This window comes from Notothenia rossii (genome assembly GCF_949606895.1).
Source record: "Notothenia rossii genome assembly, chromosome: 7".
Classification (NCBI taxonomy): Eukaryota; Metazoa; Chordata; class Actinopteri; order Perciformes; family Nototheniidae; genus Notothenia; species Notothenia rossii.
In genome coordinates this window covers 37,948,483-37,971,414 of record NC_136905.1, presented here as the reverse complement: position 1 = coordinate 37,971,414, position 22,932 = coordinate 37,948,483, and the positions used below count along the sequence as shown (strand labels likewise).

The 22,932-nt window shown below is 41.0% G+C and overlaps 1 protein-coding gene across 1 annotated transcript in view; it reads right to left on the bottom strand.

Moving 5' to 3' along the window:
- ascc3 (activating signal cointegrator 1 complex subunit 3) overlaps positions 1 to 22,932 on the bottom strand; it is a 229,629-nt gene that overhangs the window by 84,291 nt on the left and 122,406 nt on the right. Inside the window, exons 15-20 of the mRNA XM_079692773.1 lie at positions 11,431 to 11,622; positions 8,317 to 8,541; positions 7,655 to 7,774; positions 5,729 to 5,893; positions 5,343 to 5,429; positions 4,146 to 4,376 (exon numbers count right to left, since the gene is read on the bottom strand). Of these exons, the coding sequence (XP_079548899.1) occupies positions 4,146 to 4,376; positions 5,343 to 5,429; positions 5,729 to 5,893; positions 7,655 to 7,774; positions 8,317 to 8,541; positions 11,431 to 11,622 (1,020 nt within the window). The remainder of the gene's footprint in view (positions 1 to 4,145; positions 4,377 to 5,342; positions 5,430 to 5,728; positions 5,894 to 7,654; positions 7,775 to 8,316; positions 8,542 to 11,430; positions 11,623 to 22,932) is intronic.

Below are 22,932 nucleotides of genomic sequence, written 5' to 3'. Positions count from 1 at the left end.
CTTCCCTTCTAAAAGGGTTAAATTAATAATCTTTTTTCTCAAAGCAAGGTTACACCCTTGAGTTGGATGTGGAAGTGTCAGAATCAATATAGATGTTTTTATTTTAAAGTAAATTCAGATTGAACACAGTAAAAAAAATTAAATGATTGTGTCTGTCCAAAACAATTTTTTTACTTATAGTGAAAACCACCCTTGAATGATGGAATGGTAGACAAAAAGCTTTAGGAATCCAAACTACAACATATAATAAGTACCCTGTATCAAGATTGATGCAAAACAAGTTAAATTTGACCTTTTTAGAGATTTAGCACAAAAAAAAAACACTTATGGAGTCATTTGGGTGGATTTGACCTATCTCTGGCCCCCCTTGCTCGATTTTGCTGATTGACATCTCTTTCTAACCGTCAGAGCCAATGGAATCGAGGGGAACTCCCACATACTCCTTATTTGGTAATGTGTGTGTATGAGACTGACGCATAGCCAAAACCGGAAGCTACGATAACTGGTGGCTACCATTAGCAGCTAACTTTTACTGATTTTTAGATACAAATGGAATTCTGGATTATAAAATCAAAAAAATTATTCCACAGAAACATAATCAACCTATGAATTAACCGATTCAGCCGCGTTTTTTCTCGTTTTAATGCCATTGAACAATTTCTCCCGTAAAAGCTACGTAACGGTACGTGTTGTGATGTCTGTGTTTGCTTCCCCTGTCGCGAGTTCGGATCACTCAGTGATGATATATATACCTGAATGATCTGTCAAACCTCAGCTTTAATCTGATATCTTGTATGTGCAGCTACGATAAGTAATAAGGGTATCTTTACCAAAGTGCGTTAGCATTTTTCGCTCAGGGGTCATTTAGATCAGTGGTTCTCAAATTGTGGTCCGCGGACACCCCTGGACAGAGGGTAGAGGGAACTGCAGGTGGTCTGTGGAAAAAAGCTAAATAAAATCCACTTTTTACTATCAAGGATTTTCGGGGATCACCTCATATGTGACTTTCTCTATCGAAATCAGTCGCATTGACCCGAAGACACATTTTGAGTTGTATACACTGTTGGAAAGAGGCGATTCCTAGCTTTCTAATGATATCAGGCACTGGGGTAGTGGTCGTTGGGCTCATCAGACATTTATGAGAGAAAATCTCTAATGTCCGAGTGCAAGTGAATGCACCACAAGACAAAAGCCTTGTAACCCCTCCCCCGGCCCTGGCGCGAGCGTGGAAATATGATTGCGGCGATTTCATTTGAACTGGACAGCGCAAAACGAGAAGCATCCGGACCCAAGTACTGTACACGGAAGGAACGAGGTATTTGAAGTCTACAATGAGAGAGAAGAGACTGTCAAGTTTGGCTGTAGTCAGCATTGAATCAAAACACAATAAAGCTTTGGATCTCGATCAGTTTGTGAGGCGTTTTGCTGAACAGATGGTAATCGCTGCATCATAACAGTGATTGACAGCTGATAGGAATAATATGATTGTTAATATTATCATATTGATTCAGACAAACATCGATTAGACAGTTAATTAATGTACTTATTGCAGCAGTCTGCATAGATTTGGTACCCCTGTTCCAAGAGTGAAACAAACTAATTCAGTTATTGTTCAGTTAAAATGCATTCAATTAGGCCTATGTCTGCCATCTTATATATTTCTATTTAAGGCTTTACTGATGTGACACAATAATGTCACCTATATTATTGAGTTAAAATGTCAATATTTTGGCTTTCCAAGTTAACATTGATTGATATGACTGCGATTAAATCAGCATATACTTCTGCCAGGGGATGCCACCCCTCAAAATCTCCTGCCACCCTCTTGCCACCCCATGAATATTTTTCTATATCCACCCCTGAGTAGGCTATATTTTTCGTTTTGTTTATTTAATAAGTGAATTTCAGGACAACTTTGGGATTTTTTTAGATTTAAATAGATTTTGAAAGTGGAGATAGAGAGAGAGAGAGAAGCAGCGCTGTCTGTTTGGTTGCAATACTGTTGCTCAAGCCTTTATGCAACTTAGGCCTATACATTGTTTATGTTACTTATATGCCTGTGTGTCCATGGTTTTGAGTCTGTTTGTGTTGAGCGCAGCACCGTCTGCTTTTTGCAGTACAGTAACTAAAGTAGGACTAAGCATAGCGGTAGTTTTTTGTAGACCTGTCTGCCCGTTTTGTGAGTGCACTGCGCGCGTGCGCACTTGTGGCATTGTTTGGGATGACCTAATTAAAATACCGTCCGTCGTCCTCTTTGAGAAACATACACAACGCAGATAGACACCGGTCACAAAAGTATCAGATAGGCTTCAATTTTCTTTGGATTGTCTATAATTAACTATAAAAAAATCCCGCCGTTTTAACACTAAGTTTATATATGTACTTATTTTTACGGTATATGAGGTGGTCCGCGAAAATCCTTGATAATAAATAGTGGTCCGCATAAACAAAAAGTTTGAGAACCCCTAATTTAGATGCTTCTTACACTGAACAAAAATATAAATGTTTTTGCTCCCATTTTTCATGAGATGAACTCAAAGATCTGAAACATTTTCTAAATACACAAAATAACCATTTCTCTCAAATATTGTTCAAAAATCTGAAAAAATGTGTGATAGTGAGCACTTCTCCTTTGCCGAGATAATCCATCCCACCTCACAGGTGTGGCATATCAAGATGCTGATTAGACAGCATGATTATTGCACAGGTGTGCCTTAGGCTGGCCACAATAAAAGGCCACTCTGAAACGTGCAGTTTTGCTTTATTGGGGGGGTCTGGGGGGGTCCGAAAACCAGTCAGTTTAACCCTAACCCTAACGCTAACATGTCACCCATTGACCATGTTTGGGATGCTCTGGATCTGCGTATACGGCCGCGTGTTCCAGTTCCTGCCAATATCCAGCAACTTCGCACAGCCATTGAAGAGGAGTGGACCAACATTCCACAGGCCACAATCAACAACCTGATCAACTCTATGCGAAGGAGATGTGTTGCACTGCGTGAGGCAAATGGTTAGACATGTTAGGGTTAGGGTTAGGGTTAAACTGACTGGTTTTCGAAGAGAAATGGTTATTTTGTGTATATAGAATTTTTTTTAGATTTTTGAGTTTATCTCATGAAAGATGGGAGCAAAAACAAAAGTGTTGCATTTATATTTTTGTTCAGTCTATGAGACTTGTGTTTTGTTTTGGTAAAAATGGTTTGTATCGTCAGTTAGCTGAGATTCTTCCCGTTAATCTGGTACAACACATTAATAGGTTCTTAAATATTAAGATGCCCTGAGACACAGTGTCGTGAAAAAAAAAAAAAGGGCTTAACAGGATAGGAATTAAACAAGAAGAAATATACACCCAATGAAACCACAAACTTTAAAACATCCTGTGTCAGATTTGATAAATAAATAAAACTTACAGAGGCTTCACAGATTATTTTTGACTAATTAATTTCTTTGCAAACATTATTGAGATTCAGGTATTCCTACACCAAACTTAATTACCCTTAAAGGGGACCTATTGTGCAAAATACACTTTTTCATGTCTCTTCTACATAAACATTTGTCCCCTCTGTGTAAAGAGACTCTGAAAGTTTCAGGAACAAAGATTCTCTCTCTTTTTGTCCTGATCCATTTCTATAAAAACCTATCTGAAAATGAGCTGATCAGATTTTGGCTACTTTATGATGTCATCACGATTTTTTGGCTTGTGTAACAATTAGCCAATCACCAACCAAGGTTTAAATCACCTTATCACCTGAGTCTCCTCCTAGAGCACCATTGTGTTCTTTTTAACCAAATATCTCTCAGAGGGGCGTGGGGAGTGGCTCCTTATTTTCATCTAAAGTAACAGACAGAGAATCAGAACTTTGGAAACAGGGCTGAAACAGAGGGGATTATGGGATGCTGCAGTGATCTGTTTGATGTTTTGAGCCAAACACTTCAGAGACATGTTTTGTATATATCTAAGACCTATAATATATTGATGAAAAACAGTATAATAGGGGACCTTTAAGTTCAAAGTGAAAGCATGGCTTAAAAAATGTTTTAATATATTTATTAGTTTATGTTATAGTATAAATATATATTTATAGGAATTATTAAATCTTTGTTTAACCAGGTTAATGTTTTAAATAACATACACTAAAACATTATATTATTATTATGAAATATCTGATATATTGAAGTGTGTGTGTGCTGTCCCTCACCTGAGCCACGTAGCCCAGGTCAGAGATGAGGGAGAAGCTGTCCACCTCCCCCCGGCTGATGTAGGTCTGCAGCAGCACGTTGATCTTCCCGTAGCCGTTCTCCACCCCCCCCGCAGCCGGCAGCTCACAGTAGTTACTCAGCAGCTGGTCCAGCTCTTCCAGCTCCTCGTCACGCACCTGCAACACACACACACACACACACACACACACACACACACACACACACACACACACACACACACACACACACACACACACACACACACACACACACACACACACACACACACACACACACACACACACACACACACACACACACACACACACACACACACACACACACACACACACACACACAATACTTTGGATCAGAACCAGGACTACGGATGAGATATGCTGTAGAGACCTCAGAGCCTGAATGAAGCTCTGACTGACTGAAGCTCTGCCTGACTGAAGCTCTGACTGAAGCTCTGACTGACTGAAGCTCTGACTGACTGAAGCTCTGACTGACTGAAGCTCGGACTGAAGCTCTGACTGAAGCTCTGACTGAATCTCTGACTGAATCTCTGACTGACTGAAACTCTGACTGAAGCTCTGACTGACTGAAGCTCTGACTGAAGCTCTGACTGAAGCTCTGACTGAAGCTCTGACTGACTAATGGTACGTTGAAGCTCGCCGGTGGGCGTGTCTGGCGTGGACAAACAACCAATCACATTAATCTCCCGCCCCGGACACACAAGCACACGGTTTGATTGGCTAGTGCTTGTACTGGCAAAAGATTTGATTGGCTGGCACTTCCGTCGAAGCTTGAAAAGTTGAACTTTTCTCAACTTTCGAAGCAAGCAACAGAGGCAAAAGCGACGTGACGGAACCACAATGCAGTTCGGCAAAGCGTGATGTCACCCCATTCAAAGTGAATGGGAAGCGTCTCCGTTGAAGCACGCGATGGTACATCCACACGACACCGGCCGTTGAAGCTCGCCCACCGGCAAGCTTCAACGTGACGCTGCCATGTGGAAGTACCGTGAAGCTCTGGCTGACGGTCTGGCTGAAGACTGACTGAAGCTCTGACTGAAGCTCTGGCTGAAGCTCTGACTGAAGTTCTGACTGAAGCTCTGACTTAAGCTGATGACCTCTCACCTTCAGCTGGTCAAACTCCTCAGCCTTGGACACGATGCTGAAGATGTCTGCTTCTGTCCTCTGAGAGTTGAACATTTCATTGAAGGTCTTCAGAGGAGGGGGAAACATATATACCAAGTTAATAGAGTTTTAATTAGGACATGTCATTATGTCTGGCACAGTGATGCAAGTTCGATTGATGAAAACGAGTCCCACTGCAGTCAGCGTGTCGTTGTGTCCCTGGGCAAGACACTTAACCCCAAATTGCTCCTGTGGGGATTGCCCACAGTATTGAGTATGGAAGTCGCTTTGGATAAAAGCGTCTAACAAGTAACATGTAATGTAATGTAATGTAGCAGTGAGTGTAGTATCTGATGGTGTAGTATGTGATGGAGCAGTGAGTGTACCTCGATGGTGTTGTATCTGATGTAGAAGTGGCTGGCGGTCCTGCCCATGTCGGTGGAGGCATAGTACCCGGTGCGCTCCTCGAAGCGGATCATGCGGGCCTTGTCCAGCTTCCTGCCGGCCTCCACCACCAGCTCCTTCCTGTACAGCATCAGGGAGGGGTCCATCTGAAACATGTGAACACACCGTTATTTTAAGATATGTTAAGTCCGTGTTGCATATTGGTTTCTCTTCTCTTTGTAAGGCTACACTTAAACCTTTTGTTTATGCAATTACTGTTTTTAATTACACCGATAGAAAAACTGTATTTTTTCAAGCAGAAATAACTTCAAATAATACAATTAGAACCTTTGAAATATTAAAACACGAGTGGCAGTAATGGTCACAATTAAGTTAAGCGTGATATTAGATTGAAATTGGATAACAATTTTACATAACTGCAGTGACCGTCAAAAATCCTGATGTTGATTGTTGATCTTTCACCAAACATATAAAAAAAGAAGTTATAAAAAAGTTATAGCTAGCTAGGTCTTTCTTTCCACTAATGAGAACAAAATGAACCCCAAAAAAAATATAATACCGGCAAAAATGTTGTTTTACCTGTTCATGAATTCAGGAGAGAAAAATGTACTTAAGAATAAAAAAATGGGATCATCAGAATATTTGTTGCCTCCTTGTTCTTTTAACCTTTTAAAATGCTATTGGTTTCTATAAATGAGTCCATTGGTATTAGACCAGGTATACAGTAGACAGGTGAATAGTAGCTCTGTTTGTAGGGACTAGGCTTTGAAACTGAAGGTGCCAGTTCAAGCCCAGATAAGATCAATATACAGCATGTGAACTGGTAGCTGGAGAGGTGCCAATTCATTTGCTGGGCACTGCTGAGATGTCCTTGAGCAAGGCCCTCAACTGCTCCCATTGGCAGGCCCTTCGCTCTGCCATCTCTGTATTTTTGCCTGTCTATAGGTCCTGTTTGTGCATTTGTTCATTTCAAAAAGACAAGAGTGAAGAGCTGAATCTCCCCTGTTGGACAGACGGACAGACAGACAGACAGACAGACAGACAGACGGACGGACAGAAAGAGGCAGACAGAGAGACAGACAGACGGACGGACAGAAAGGGACGGACGGACAGAAAGAGACAGATAGACAGACAGAGAGACGGATGGACAGACGGACAGAGAGAGAGACAGACAGACAGACGGACGGACGGACAGAAAGAGACAGACAGACAGAGAGACGGACGGACAGAGAGAGACCGACAGACAGACAGAGAGACAGAGAGACAGAGAGACAGACAGATAGACAGAGAGACAGACAGAGAGACAGACAGGTAGACAGAGAGTCAGACAGACAGACAGAGAGACAGAGAGACAGACAGAGAGACAGACACACAGACGGACGGACAGAAAGGGACGGACGGACAGAAAGAGACAGATAGACAGAGAGACGGACGGACAGACGGACAGAGAGAGAGACAGACAGACAGACGGACGGACGGAGGGACAGAAAGAGACAGACAGACAGACAGATAGACAGAGAGACAGACAGAGAGACAGACAGGTAGACAGAGAGACAGAGAGACAGACAGAGAGACAGAGAGACAGACAGAGAGACAGACAGACAGACGGACGGACAGAAAGGGACGGACGGACAGAAAGAGACAGATAGACGGACGGACAGACGGACAGAGAGAGAGACAGACAGACAGACGGACGGACGGAGGGACAGAAAGAGACAGACAGACAGACAGACAGAGAGACGGACGGACAGACGGACTGAGAGAGACAGACAGACAGACAGACAGACAGACAGACAGACAGATAGACAGAGAGACAGACAGATATACAGATAGACAGACAGATAGACAGACAGAGAGACAGAGAGACAGACAGACAGACAGACAGACAGACACATAGAACCCCTGACCTGATAGGCCTTGTGGTTGATGCCGTATGCCAGTGGGTTGGCCCTCATGCGGACGAACAGGTAGGTGTAGCTGAGCCACTTCACAGCCTCCTCCACATTGGTGACGGTCCCCAGAGCGATCTGAGTCAGGAGAGAGGAACACATCAGTCTCTGTCTCCATCTAGTGGACACTCCAGATACTGCAGTCTCAACACAAACTTTTTATTTTCTTCTACTCTTCCTAACTGTGAGACTATTTAATTCTACAGCATGCTTTGGACCATCACACTGGTCAGACTGAAGACTTTCTTGAGATGAATCTGTTCGTGGCACTGAACAGTGGGAAGAGAGTTGCATTTGAAAAAAATCCATGTGTTTGTCATCCAAACAGAACAGGTCTGACAATGTCCTCACAATGAAGCCTTTATCAGATTATGAATGACAAACTCCATAGGACATGATATATAATCACACATCAACAAACAAACTACAGCTACTATCTTACATTTATTTTATTGCTTCTTTTTTAATACATTTAACTCATTATTTTGTCTTGACTTACATTTTTTAGGTCACGTTGTAATTAATGATATGATGTAATGAGGGCTGAAAAACCCCCGAAGGTGATTTCTGTCTTGGTAAAACACACACTAGATCTGTTATGAAGTCACTCTAGGACTGACCTCAGCGTTCAGGTTGTCGGCCAGTCTGTCCAGGAACTGGCTCTCAATGGGGTTCTGCTGGGTGAGCAGGGTCAGGTAGTGGCTCAGTTTGTCGTGGGTGGTGATGATGGTGCCCTCACCGTACTTGTCAAACTGCGGACGACCTGCACGTCCAAAGATCTGCATGACGTCCAGGATGCCCAGATCCACCAGGGTCCCACGCTTGGCATCGTAGATTTGAGTCCCCTGTTATAGAGACAAGAGACAGACGGGGGTTGAGAGGACTGGAAACACTTGAGCCACCAGAAAATGGACCAAGACCGGCAGACTCAGGGACAGTTTCATCCCCGGAGCTCTGTGCAGTACCTAACTATGTTTAAATAAAAAACACAGGCTTCTTCAGATTTGATGCCAATATAGTTCCAGTACACTTATTAAACTATTTTAAATACAGCTCAGTTTTTTCATTTAGCATTTAAATATAAATATGAATAGTGAGATTAATTGTAATGTTTTTTTGTGTGCAAAAAATAAAACACTATGTGTGTAATGAGACATTTATAATACAGTGGGGCAAAAAAGTATTTAGTCAGCCACGAATTGTTCAAATTCTCCCACTTAAAAAGATGAGAGAGGCCTGTAATTTTCATCCTAGGTATACCTCAACTATGAGAGACAGAATGAGAAAAAAAATCCAGAAAATCACATTGTCTGATTTTTAAAGACTTTATTTGCAAATTAAGGTGGAAAATAATTATTTGGTCAATAACAAAAGTTCGTCTCAACACTTTGTTATATACCCTTTGTTGGCAATGACAGAGGTCAAACGTTTTCTGTAAGTCTTCACAAGGTTTTCACACACTGTTGCTGCTATTTTGGCCCATTCCTCCATGCAGATCTCCTCTAGAGCAGTGATGTTTTGGGGCTGTCGCTGGGCAACACGGACTTTCAACTCCCTCCAAAGATTTTCTATGGGGTTGAGATCTGGAGACTGGCTAGGCCACTCCAGGATTTTGAAATGCTTCTTACGAAGCCACTCCTTCGTTGCCCGGGCGGTGTGTTTGGGATCATTGTCATGCTGAAAGACCCAGCCACGTTTCATCTTCAATGCCCTTGCTGATGGAAGGAGGTTGTCACTCAAAATCTCACGATACATGGCCCCATTCATTCTTTCCTTTACACGGATCAGTCGTCCTGGTCCCTTTGCAGAAAAACAGCCCCAAAGCATGATGTTTCCACCCCCATGTTTCACAGTAGGTATGGTGTTCTTTGGATGCAACTCAGCATTCTTTCTCCTCCAAACACATCAAGTGGAGTTTTTACCAAAAAGTTATATTTTGGTTTCATCTGACCATATGACATTCTCCCAATCCTCTTCTGGATCATCTAAATGCTCTCTAGCAAACTTCAGACGGGCCTGGACATGTACTGGCTTAAGCAGGGGGACACCTCTGGCACTGCAGGATTTGAGTCCCTGGCGGCGTAGTGTGTTACTGATGGTAGCCTTTGTTACTTTGGTCCCAGCTCTCTGCAGGTCATTGACTAGGTCCCCAGAACTAGGTTCTGGGATTTTTGCTCACCGTTCTTGTGATCATTTTGACCCCAGGGGGTGAGATCTTGCGTGGAGCCCCAGATCGAGGGAGATTATCAGTGGTCTTGTATGTCTTCCATTTTCTAATAATTGCTCCCACAGTTGATTTCTTCACACCAAGCTGCTTACCTATTGCAGATTCAGTCTTCCCAGCCTGGTGCAGGTCTACAATTTTGTTTCTGGTGTCCTTTGACAGCTCTTTGGTCTTGGCCATAGTGGAGTTTGGAGTGGGACTGTTTGAGGTTGTGGACAGGTGTCTTTTATACTGATAACGAGTTCAAACAGGTGCCATTAATACAGTTAACGAGTGGAGGACAGAGGAGGCTCTTAAAGAAGAAGTTACAGGTCTGTTAGAGCCAGAAATCTTGTTTGTTTGTAGGTGACCAAATACTTATTTTCCACCATAATTTGCAAATAAAATCTTTAAAAATCAGACAATTTGATTGTCTGGATTTTTTTTCTCATTTTGTCTCTCATAGTTGAGGTCTACCTAGGATGAAAATTACAGGCCTCTCTCATCTTTTTAAGTGGGAGAACATTTTTTTGTGTGTGTGTATATATCAACATTTTACATATTTTCTTCCTCTTTACCATTCCATTCCAAACTATTAAAGGTCCCATGTCATGCTTTTTCTGGTTATTGCCCATCCCCTTCTATGTTATGAAGATTTTTAAGCATGTAAACGGTCTGCAGAGTCACAAACCCTCAAAGTACACCCTGTAGCGAGTAAAACTCTAACACAGAAAATACCTCCCCAAAACGCCTCGTTGGAGATACGTCATTGTCCATTGATTTTTCCGGGTAACGCATGATGTCAACCGTACCCGGAACGAAATGGACTAATCCGTGGAGCCGTTATGTTACGTCCGCGGACCCGTTACGTTAAGCCCCCGCTGATTGGTCCAAATTGACCAATCCACGGACTTCCTCACACACACACTCAGTGCAAGCAGCTCTGCTGATTTCTCCTCCCTGGCTGCAGGCTGATAACAGACAGTTGGGATCGCTGCGAAATTCTCTCTGCAGACCCATTCTCACAGCGTTTATCAACCTTTTTCTTACTCAATATCAAGCCAGACTTATTATTTTTACTTCGGCTGTGACTTTGTGTGTGCTCAGGATGAGTTTGGCTGTGTTTCGCTGTGTATCGCTAAACAAGGAAACAACACCTCCACCGAGCTTAGCGCAATTCACAACGTCCCGACCAATCAGAGCACACTGTGCTCACAGGGAGGGTGGGGGCTGGAGCTACTGGAGGTACAACGAGCCGTTAAAGGCAGAGAGTGAAATTCAGTGAATACACGTAGTTTACAGAGATGCTGTATGAGAAACCAAATTGATTTTGGAAAATTGCACAATATAAATCTATTCTAGTAGACCTCAACAATGGAATTATGATCAACACCATGAACACACACACTGTAGTTCATTTAGAACAACACACACCATCTTGACTCAACAAATGATATATCTTCCTGAGGGACAGACAAAGAAACTTAAACTGAAGAGGAACAGCTAAACCGGCTGAGTGAAAGAGTAGAACCTTGATGATGACTGCGTGTGCCGGCAGGTTGACTCCCCAGGCCAGAGTGGCGGTGCACACCAGCACCTTCAGGTGGCCTTTGGAGAACATGCTCTCCATCATGCTGCGGTCGGAGCGCAGCATGCCGGCATGATGGATCCCAAAGCCTTCTGGGAACATCTCCTTCATCTCCTTGTTTCTTGAGCGCTGGATCTGAAAGTAGAAGAAGACATTTTACCTTTCTTAATTCCAATTGAGGAAATGTAGTTTACACTGTTATTGTATACAGTACAATACATGTACATGTGTATATACATACATACATACATATAGGACTATACACATCAGGCCCCAAATAGACACACATGCATTTTATCAGGCGATGCCAGAACAAACGGGGCTCAGAATGTGGCATTTCAGTCTAACAGAAGGGTTCACAAATATTATTCAGGATTTATATATAAAGTCTCAATCTACAGAAATATTTTTCAATGCACATATATATATATATATTTATTGTTTTATGTAAAACAAAATCCACGTATATTTAAATCCATAAATATATGTATTTATATACATATATGTATTAAAATACATAATTTAAAATATGTTTCATGAGAAAAATGTAACATATTCATGTTTTTACCATGAAACATATTTTAAATATTTGTTGTTGTTACTTTTATAAAAACGCATTTTGGGACTCCCCTGACGCCGCCAGCAATGTACTGTTTGCAGCCAGATGTCTCCTTCATTTTTAGCCAATAACATCAGTGTAGCCCATGGATGTATAATGGTGCAGTCCCATGAGGGGATGTTTAATGCGCTCTGAACGTAGCGTAACATCTACGCTGCGGTCAACTTCAACATGGCGTCCGGTGCTCGAGTGTACGTTTAGTGTGTCTTGGCTGCATGATTAAATATGATTGAGTTTAGAATTAGAAATATTGCTACGTTATGGGACGAGTATGTACAGTAGCATGTGTATTAGCGTTTGGTGCCAATTTATATAATGCTAATTTACAAGCTTGTAGCATTTGCTAACGTTAGCCATAATGTGATACTATTAACTAATCAAAACCTTATGGTAATTTTTCTTGCAAATAGCTAAATATATGTAATAAAATAACTTCCAAAGAGACCTTGGGAGGGCTCTGGAGGTGACCTGGCACCTTAAGCTGTCAATTGTTTATTTTGGGTCCATACTGGGACTCGAACCAGTGACCATCAGGTTGGCACACACACACCCACACCCACACACCCACACCCACACACACACACACACACACACACACACACAGTTGAGATGGAGGTGTGTGATGACTGACAGTGGGCTGTGACCCAGCCTGGCCTGAGGGTAGTTCTCATCACAGGACGTTATCTCTCTCTCTGGGCATCTAAATAGAGGTCAGCGCCCAGCACTCTGAACACAAGAGAAAGCACATTACTGCCAGCAGCTGTCTGGCTCTCTCACAGAAAGACAAAGACAAAGACCCCCCCACACACACACACACACACACACACACACACACACACACACACACACACACACACACACACACACACACACACACACACACACACACACACACACACACACACACACACACACACACACACACACACACACACACACACACACACACACACACACACACACACACACACACACACACACACACACACACACACACACACACACTGTTGCATTGACTCTCTTATGCTGTATGCAAACCTTGCGGATGTGTGTAATGACTTTCAACTTTAATTTAACAACTGTGTTCAAATTGTCTTTCATTAGGTAAAAAGATTAAGATTATTGCATTAAAAAAATGGGGGTTTATACAAATCAAAACATAAGTACAACAATGTTTCTTTATTTAGAGATATTTGTTACCTAATGAATTTGACATCTTTCTTGGCCCAAGCTGCTTTGGCAAAACAGTGTTTAAAATGTCATGAAGTAAATGTCTATGGTAAATAGAAAATATTTTCACATTTTGTTCTACGAAATACAATACGTCAGTAAATACCCCACTGGTAAATATATGATGGTTCTTACTGTCATAAAAATGGCGGTCAATAACTAAATTAGACTAAAAAACATCATCCGAACATTAGCCACCTTTAGCTTAGCAGTGGCGACTGGCCGCCATGCTATCGTGATGTCCTTTCAATTACAGCCTAATGATAGTTAATATTTTTAGTCTGGCAATTGCATTTAGCTTCAAAACTCATTAAAGTGATGTTAATATGTAAAGTTTATCCTAATGAACAAAATGTGTGAGGATCATAGGAGTTTGTTTCTGCAATATTCCAAAATCCAATGGAGAAATCCTACAGCATTTTGCCGAGAGCGTCATTGTGTTGCTAACTTCTGGTTCAGCCCACAAACTAAGTCATCAGTGCAGCACTCTATTAAAGCTGCACTGAGAGTTGAAAATAACATAATAATTTAACACGGCATACACATACTTAACAGCCTCTAGTTAGAGGCACAACATGCAGATGGCTATGGTAATCTAAAGGCCTAAGTGAAACTATCAATCAACTACTGATGACTTATATATCTCGATACATATTGCTGGTGGTTTACCGCGCAGGCCTGGCATGAATACCTATGAAGAAGACTCTTCACTCTGCTCCCTTTTCTATGACTGTGTGTGCTAGTTCATTGTTTTAACTTTTACAGAAGACAAGCATTTCTTTATGGTAGTGATTTGTTATGCTACTAACCCTTTACCTCCATGTTTTGTGCAGTAATGACAATCCCATAAATAGGAGACAATATAAATAAGTTATTCTTAATATGATGTGTAAAGCTAGGGCACACTGTGTCCTGGCAGACCTTAGGACAGGCACTGTGCTGTGGAGATCCACCGGAGCAGGGGAAGCTGGGTAATTGAAATGCTCTGGCTGAGGCTTTGCTTTGAGGTGTCAGAGTGTGTTACCGCCATGCTTCCAGTCTCTAATCTAAGGTGAGTTAGCACTGATGTCTGCAGTGCTATGGCTGTATTTGAGATGGCAGTGACTTAAGCTGCTGCTCAGGTCCCATTAGGCCCTGCCACTCGCTGCAGAGCTCTGTGTGTCCGCAGACAGCCAGCTGCCAGCTCCACTCTCCGTCTGTCACTGCTGGGCCTGGGCAGTGGGCACACATCAGCCAACACCACAGCCCAAATAAACCATTACACGGCTTGGCAAACCTTCTCTAAGCACCACTGAGTGGAGGGGGAATAACTAACTGGTGTAGCATTAATGACAATTTCATTTGAGCGCATGTAGATCCCTGATACTCTGAGTAACAGGAAACACAAAGGCATGACCAGAAATGTGGAAGCATCAGTATTAAAATGCAACAAACTACAAAGCCCATACATGTCCTAAGCAGACAGATATTAACTAAGTAGTTTAACCCTCCTGTCGCGTTCGCACTGAAAAAACTGAAACGTTGACTTTAATTAAATATCTTATGTTAACAGAGTTCACCTCACTGTATTAGGTTAGTTGAAAGTAATTATATAAAGTAAACATAAAAATGCTTAGGTTCAACTTAATTAAAGTCAATGTTTCAGTGTTTTCAGTGCGGGTCAAATCTGACTGATTTAGGCAAGGCAAGTTTATTTATATAGCACCTTTCAACACAAGGTGCTTTTTACTTTCATCAATCATAAATATTGTGTTTTACATGTGATTGCTTAAAGGCCTCATGGTATGCTCCACAGTGGGCATTACCCTTATAATATATATACACTTAACATTACAAATAAATGTATAAAATGAAATAATAAAACATTTGATTTTCTAAAACACTGTTGTCTCTCAAAACACAGATAAACAGAAAAATATAGTGCAAGTAAATAGTAAATACTCGAAGAAAATAGTTTAAAAAAGTGAAATAGTGCAATAAGAGTCTATATGCAAGTCATTGAAATATGATATATTAGGTAAATAGATACATATTTTTTAAGTAGCAGCCAGATGAATGTTGTGGATGTTGTTTCAGCAGTTCAGGTGTTTAATAGTCTTATTGCCTGTGGGATGAAACTGTCCCTGAGTCTGGTGGTTTTAGTTCGGATTCTGCGCACACACCTACATATCGATAACCATGTTCATTTTCAGTGTCTATTATTTGTATATTCACTGCATATATTCATGTAAACCAGTAGTCTGAATCATTCTCTTAAATAATAATGATTCCTGTTTTTTGTCTTGTATCTATTCATGTATTCATGTTTTTGTATTAATGTGAGAGCAGTTTAAAAAAGGATCGGTCAAATTTGAACAGGAGTAAGGGGGCACAACGAACACAACAGGAGGGTTAACATGACTGTCAATTTCATTCAACCACTCGTAAAACCCTTTTACTTTGAGTTGCAGGAAACACAAAGGCATTACCAGAAATGTGGAAGCATCAGTATCAAAATGTAAGAAAATTACAAAGCTCAGAGTTGTAAAATCAGACCAAAAACGTGTGACGGCTGGCTCTGTGGTGAAGAGCAGCAGATAGGTCTCTATACTGACTGTCATGAGCACCACAGCTCTTCAGTGTGTGCTGAATTGAGGCTTGATGGCTAATTGTAGATTTCATTTAGTGGCCCTTGATAGTCATAATGTTTGGTGCTCAGAGGAGCGGGCTGTTAGCGCTGGATAGAGTGGGAGGATGAGCTTCCACTCACATCCACTCTGCTCCACTTCTCCATCACCATCTGCCTCCATCTCATTCTGTTTCAGCTCCATCTACAGTGGATTTGACTCCACAGTGCCACATTTTACATCATTATGTTTTACAATTTTTCACAATTATGTTGTACGATGTGTTTTCTTAGGCTCTATTAAATGAACTTACTTGTAGATTATCTGGTTTAGAATAAGTGCCACATTTTGCACATCTGCAAGAGTCCCAGTTATATAGTTATTGATTTCTATCATATTAAAGTAGATTGGACCTGCTGTGAGCTTATACAATATGAAAGTACAAGTCAAGCAAGAGGCAACAGAGCCCGGGCTTTAATGTTGCTGTGAATCGAAAAACAGCTTCACTGAAATGATTTCATTCACATGTTTCAGGTTCCTGCAATATTCTTTACTGCTGAAGTGCACAGGGGTGGAATCAAGTTTGGTCATTATTGTAAGCATCCATTGTCTCTGCTTTTATATTGTGCCTTGAGACACATGTTACATGAGCCTTACATCATATGTATTTGTACACACCTTTAGTACAATAAAGGCAGCCTTATGATAATGTTAAAAGTGCTATTTGGATGGTTAGCAACTTAACAAGAGCCTCCACTCGTCCCTAACCTGAATGTCCAGAGATGCTGCTCCACAGTCTGATCTCCTGTTAATGAAGTCGTAGTGCCAGTGTCCACAGGAAGAGTACTCAGATGGTTGTACTGCCCTGCTATCTGTGTGTGTGTGGCAGCGCTATTACGCTTGTTATTATCTCTAAATGCTTGTGTTTACAGATAATGGAAATGTAATTACTATTTAGAGAATAGATTTTCTTGTATTGTCACTTCTCCCACGAGGCCTGTGACAGAGTCTGCTCTGGTTTTCTATGCTAAAATACAGATATTTATTAATTATAGAAAATGACAAGATGATGCGCTATGTACAGAACTGTTTAAATGGGCCCTTTTATGATCATGTTCAGGTTCATATCAGTATGTAGTGTCTCTACTTTAAAGAGTCCTCTCCTGCTGATGTTCAGGTGTATATCAGTATGTAGTGTCTCTACTTTAAAGAGTCCTCTCCTGCTGATTTTCATGTTCATATCAGTATGTAGTGTCTCTACTTTAAAGAGTCCTCTCCTGCTGATTTTCAGGTTCATATCAGTATAGTATCTCTAATTTAAAGAGTCCTCTCCTGCTGATGTTCAGGTGTATATCAGTGTGTAGTGTCTCTACTTTAAAGAGTCCTCTCCTTCTGATTTTCAGGTGTATATCAGTGTGTAGTGTCTCTACTTTAAAGAGTCCTCTCCTGCTGATTTTCAGGTTCATATCAGTATGTAGTGTCTCTACTTTAAAGAGTCCTCTCCTGCTGATGTTCAGGTGTATATCAGTATGTAGTGTCTCTACTTTAAAGAGTCCTCTCCTGCTGATGTCCAGGTGTATATCAGTATGTAGTGTCTCTACTTTAAAGAGTCGTCTCCTGCTGATTTTCAGGTTCATATCAGTATGTAGTGTCTCTACTTTAAAGAGTCCTCTCCTGCTGATTTTCAGGTTCATATCAGTATGTAGTGTCTCTACTTTAAAGAGTCCTCTCCTGCTGATTTTCAGCTTCATATCAGTATGTAGTGTCTCTACTGGGACATGTCTCCATGCTTTGATGTTCAAGAAGCTCTTTATTTGTCTCATACTGCCTGAGCTGCAGCACCTCTTTTCACCCTCTGTCTGAAACCAGAGGCCTGTCTGCTCTGATTGGTTAGCTGGCCGGCTCTGTAGCTATTGGTCAACCGCTTAGATTAGGGTCGGGAAATGTCCCGTCTCTTAGCCTATCACGGACAATGTGTTGAAGTGCTAACCAATATAAGTGTTACATAGTGATGTCACTATATTACAGAAGAAAACAAAGGAGTCCAATGGAGGTGTTTCAGACAGGGGGGAGTGTGTGGGAGAGAAAGTCCCTCTGGAAGGAACACAGGGACTTTAGCCTTTTCAGACCATTTACATATGGAACACACTGCAGGAGAGGGAATCCCCAAAAAGCAGAATAAGGCCTCTTTAAGTTAAGCTATAAAGTACCAAATCAATTAGAAATGGACCACAATCTTATCTGTAAAGCACACAAAATACATCCTAAACAATGTCTCTATGAGGAGTCTGTTGCTCTTGAACATAGGGGAGGGGGTGCTACAGCAAAACAGTTAGCACTGAAATTAGTATTTAATGCTAAACATGTTCTGCAATGCTATAACACACACGGCTATGACAATGGACTGGAATAAAGAATAGTCCGATTGGATGGAGAGGTACTTGGTTCTCTTCACACTGTCCCACTATTTTACAAAGCTTTCTATTTAAGGCAGCCATCTTTATGATATGTGTGTTTGTCACTGCTCTGTCTCCTTCCTGTTTTCCCACAGCCTTTGAGTTGCAGCTCATTGTTGCAGTGTAGTGTGGAGCTGGTTTGGCACGCTGACAGGTTGTCACGGATCTGCCACAATGAAAGGCCTGCTGGTGGACTAGACTTGTAAAAATAGCTCCAATGAAAGTGAAGGCAGACATTAATGAGCCTGCTCTTGTGCTGCTGCAGAGTCCCTGGAGGTTTGCCACTCAGTGTGTCTGCATCGGTGCATGTTGTCAAACAAAGTGACATGAAAGCTGAACATCTAAAGACCACAGAGATGGAGAGTGTAAAGAGGAAGGAAAAGTAAAGGCACGTCAGTACATCTGTACTGTCTATTTCTATCAGCACTAATGTAACACTCTTTCTTCAGGAAGATGCTTCCCTATCCTAACAGACACATCTTTCATAGCACATGGCATGACGCCCACCATTAAAACTGTAAGTCCATGCCTAACTTGACAGTCCTCAATAACCTCTGAGAGCTCTGTTATGTCCTGTGTAATGGACTCATGGGACCACAAGGTGTCTCTTAACCTCCACAGCAGAGTCTTCTCTCCTCAGGAACCAGTCACATGGGCTCATCTCCCAGAACTGATATTAAAAAAGGAGCGAGAGGGGGGACAAAAGGGGGAGGATGGCAGAGGCTGCATTGTCAGAGCAAATGAAAGTCAAACGGTCACTCGGACACTACAAATGTCTCTGGGGAGAGTTTTGACACAGGTTCCCTACACAAAGATGAGGGTAATATCATATGCTTTCCACCCTCACACTTATTTTGCTACTTCTTTAAATTAAGAGGGGATAAACATTTTGGCAGCAATTCTATCTGTATTCTGATAAATAGCTATAGCTGTTTATAATACCTCTGTGATGCTTAAAAAAGGTACATTTCTGACCTAAAATGAACCATCAGCAAAACTGTATACACACCTTTCTGCTACATTACTTTATTATTTACTGTAAAATGAGACAAAAAAAAAATAGATCCATATATCCAGGTGATATCAATATTCTATTTCTTCTTCCAATGCGCAGCCCTGCCTTTTAGACAACAGCATGGAAGAATAACATAATAATAATTAAAATAATCTATCAAGCTTTGATAATAAAGACAAACTTGTTAGTAGGATCAATTCAATGCTATCTTACACATGACACATTTTGTCCACTGAATCTTGTTCAGCAAAAAATATTATTAGCACAGTAATTGAACAATACTTCTTGTCTTATTCCTAATTTTGGTACAAAACAAACCACATAAAAATATTCTCTTCTTTATTTCACAGTGAATATCAATAAAACCATCACAACAATCCGTGATTGGCTGAATTATTTGCCAGAAGACATGAAACACATTGACTGATCGGACAGAAAATCCATTACCAACTGAATTCAATTAGGTGTTGATGTCACTAGTCACCAGTTGACTAGTCTCCCATATCCGGAGCGTTCTGCACAGTGCTGAGTCAGCGCTGGTGAAGGGCTGGATGCACACATTACCATTCTGCTGGCTACAGAGGAGAAAACTCTGTGGATGTTTCTCTGTCTTTAAACAATCTTAATCGGTGATGAGTATAGTAAGCAGTTTTGTAAACGGTCACACTAAGATAGCAGAAGGGGAGGAGTAAGCCAGGAGAACCACATGTCCAATGGCATGCTGATTACACAGTCCGGTACATAGTTCCAACTTTTCACTACTCAGGATTTCCTCATTTATGTGTCTTTGTAATAGTAGGTCATAGTAAACTGAATACCTTTGGGTCATTTGGTTTTATTGAGCAAACAGTTAATTGTGAACATATTTGGAATCTATAATAAAAATAGTAGTTGGCTGCCGTATTTGCTAGGGTTACTTTTTTTAGGATCTTTCTTTTTATAATAAAAAATGTGCCTTCTTAAACATGAAAGTCAAGCATGAGGCACATAATCAAAATGTAATCGTGCAATTCAAAACTAAGAATAGGGCTGAACGATTAATCGATTTTAAATCAAAATCGCGATTTTAAATGATGCAATTATCAAATCGCAAAGCCTGTGATTTTTTAAAATGTCTAATTTGTTTTTGTTCTTCTTGTGTGTCAGTTATCCACACCAATCAGAAGTGCTGTGCTCCACATGTACCAGTCATTGTTAACCAATCAGAAGTGGCCCATGAGAGTAGGTGATAGACAGATTGATCCATTTCACCTGCCAAGTATTTTTGAAATAGTTTCCAAATGGCTTCCAATGGAGCTTTCCTAGATGGTTTGGTGAAACAAACCATCTGAGTCAGGTTAGTAATGCTCCATCACATGTTTTACATCTATTACAGGGTGAATCTGAAACTGAAGCTTGATTTTAAAGCAACCCAACGGAAGTTTCATGTAAGTTTAGTTCTTTCACTCGTACCTCGGGCTGCGGGGGTACTAGAGACGGGAGCACGTTGATACGACCTTTCTAGCCGGAGATATGGCCGCATTTTACAATAAACTTCCGTTGGGTTGCTTAAAAACAAATATCGCAAATCGAATCGCAATATCTGTCGCAATTAGATTATTTCCCCAAATCGTGCAGCCCTAGCTAAGACTATTGGCTCCCCGAGATAAGCAGTGTATATTTATAGTAATTGTAATAAATACAATTACTATACATGTCCTTTTACATCTATCTACATTCGAACATAATTTCCTTATTATGTTTTCAAAATCAACATCTGGGGGGCATTATGTTACCGAACACACTTGCATATGCTTTCAGCGAGGAATGCACTGCATAGAGCAACCTTCACTGAGCAGGGCCTCTTGATAATGGAGAATGATAATACAAAAGTTATGACAAGTTATCATTGTCATTGATAAGACACCTTTTCTGAGTAACTGTGAGTTTGAACAAACAGTGGCAGTTCTGTCCCACACAGTCAACTTAAATATGGCCATGTGCTCACTATCAATACTTTAGGCAGTATATTCTGATGTTTATTTGATATGAAAGCTGTTATAACCCAAGCAAAAGTGGCACTGTCATCTACAGAGCTTTCTACATATACAAGGGATAAAATGCACATTTGACTTTACTACAGTTATTTTACATCTTTAGTTACCTTATAAATTAAGACGTTAACACAGAAACAATATGAGGAACTGTTAAATAATATGTTTTGATTTATGCTAAAATAGCCAACATTATATTTTAGTACCTAAGACAATGAGAGAATTGATAGAAAGTGAATTGGCAGCAATTTTGCTAATTGTTGGAACTCATTTTTATCAAACGTGAATATTTGCTTTTCTTCAAGGAATACTTTTACTCTTAATACCTCAAGTACATTTTCGTGATCATACGTTGAGTAAGTAGCATTATAGAAGCAGGATTTTTACTTGTAATAGAGAATTTTTATAGTGTAGTATTTGTCATTTAGTAAAGGGTCTGAATACTTTCTCTTCCATCAAAAGGCAGGAGTGCGGGGCTGCTGTTTGAAATGCTCTCATGGAAAGTGTTCAACATCAACAGCACTTTATCATCGCTCACCACAACCTGTATTTAACAAGAATTGATTGGAGTGTGTGCATTAAGATATCTAAGCTTGATTGACAGCCTCTCCAAGCCCCGGGGACTAAGCCAATTAAATAACATTAGGAGAGAAAAATATGGTGGAATCACTTCTGACTTTCAAAGCTGGATAAATAAACGCTAAATTTTATGGCTGACCTTAGAGGTGCTTTATTTCACTGCATATGCATATTGGAGATTAAAAAACACCTATAAATATTAATGTGGGGCCATTTCCAGAGTGCAAATAAGCAGTGCATTATCTCTGTGTGGGCTTAGAGTGGAATCAACCTGAGCCTCTTCCTTCAGAGCAGGCCCGACTGACAAACACTCAGATGGACTAATGGAGTGGATAATTCTCATTATGTTGGGAAACAGGCAGAAGGGCCAGGAGTGAATTAACGTACAGTTAGTGCAAACACAACACGCTTCATTCATGTAATTATACTGCGGGAACACTTGCACAAATGCTTTTAACGTACTGTTTCAAAGACTAACCAGGCCACAAAGCCTCCATTTCCAGTTTTAGAAAGCATGAAAAGTGATCTGATTTGTATACATATCCCATTTAAATAGAGGAGAGATTACAGGCGCATCAATCTGGGCTCAGCCCCAGGGAATGAAGGAAAAGGTTACTAAATGTATCACTCTGCCTTCTGTTGCAGGAGATTTAAATACGCGAGTCGGAGCCTTGACTGGCCATCCTCTGAGGGAGAATGTAGCTCCACCTCTGTGTACTCTCACAGCAGAGAAACCATTCATTACAAACACACACACACACACACACACACACACACACACACACACACACACACACACACACACACACACACACACACACACACACACACACACACACACACACACACACACACACACACACACACACACACACACACACACACACACACACACACACACACACAC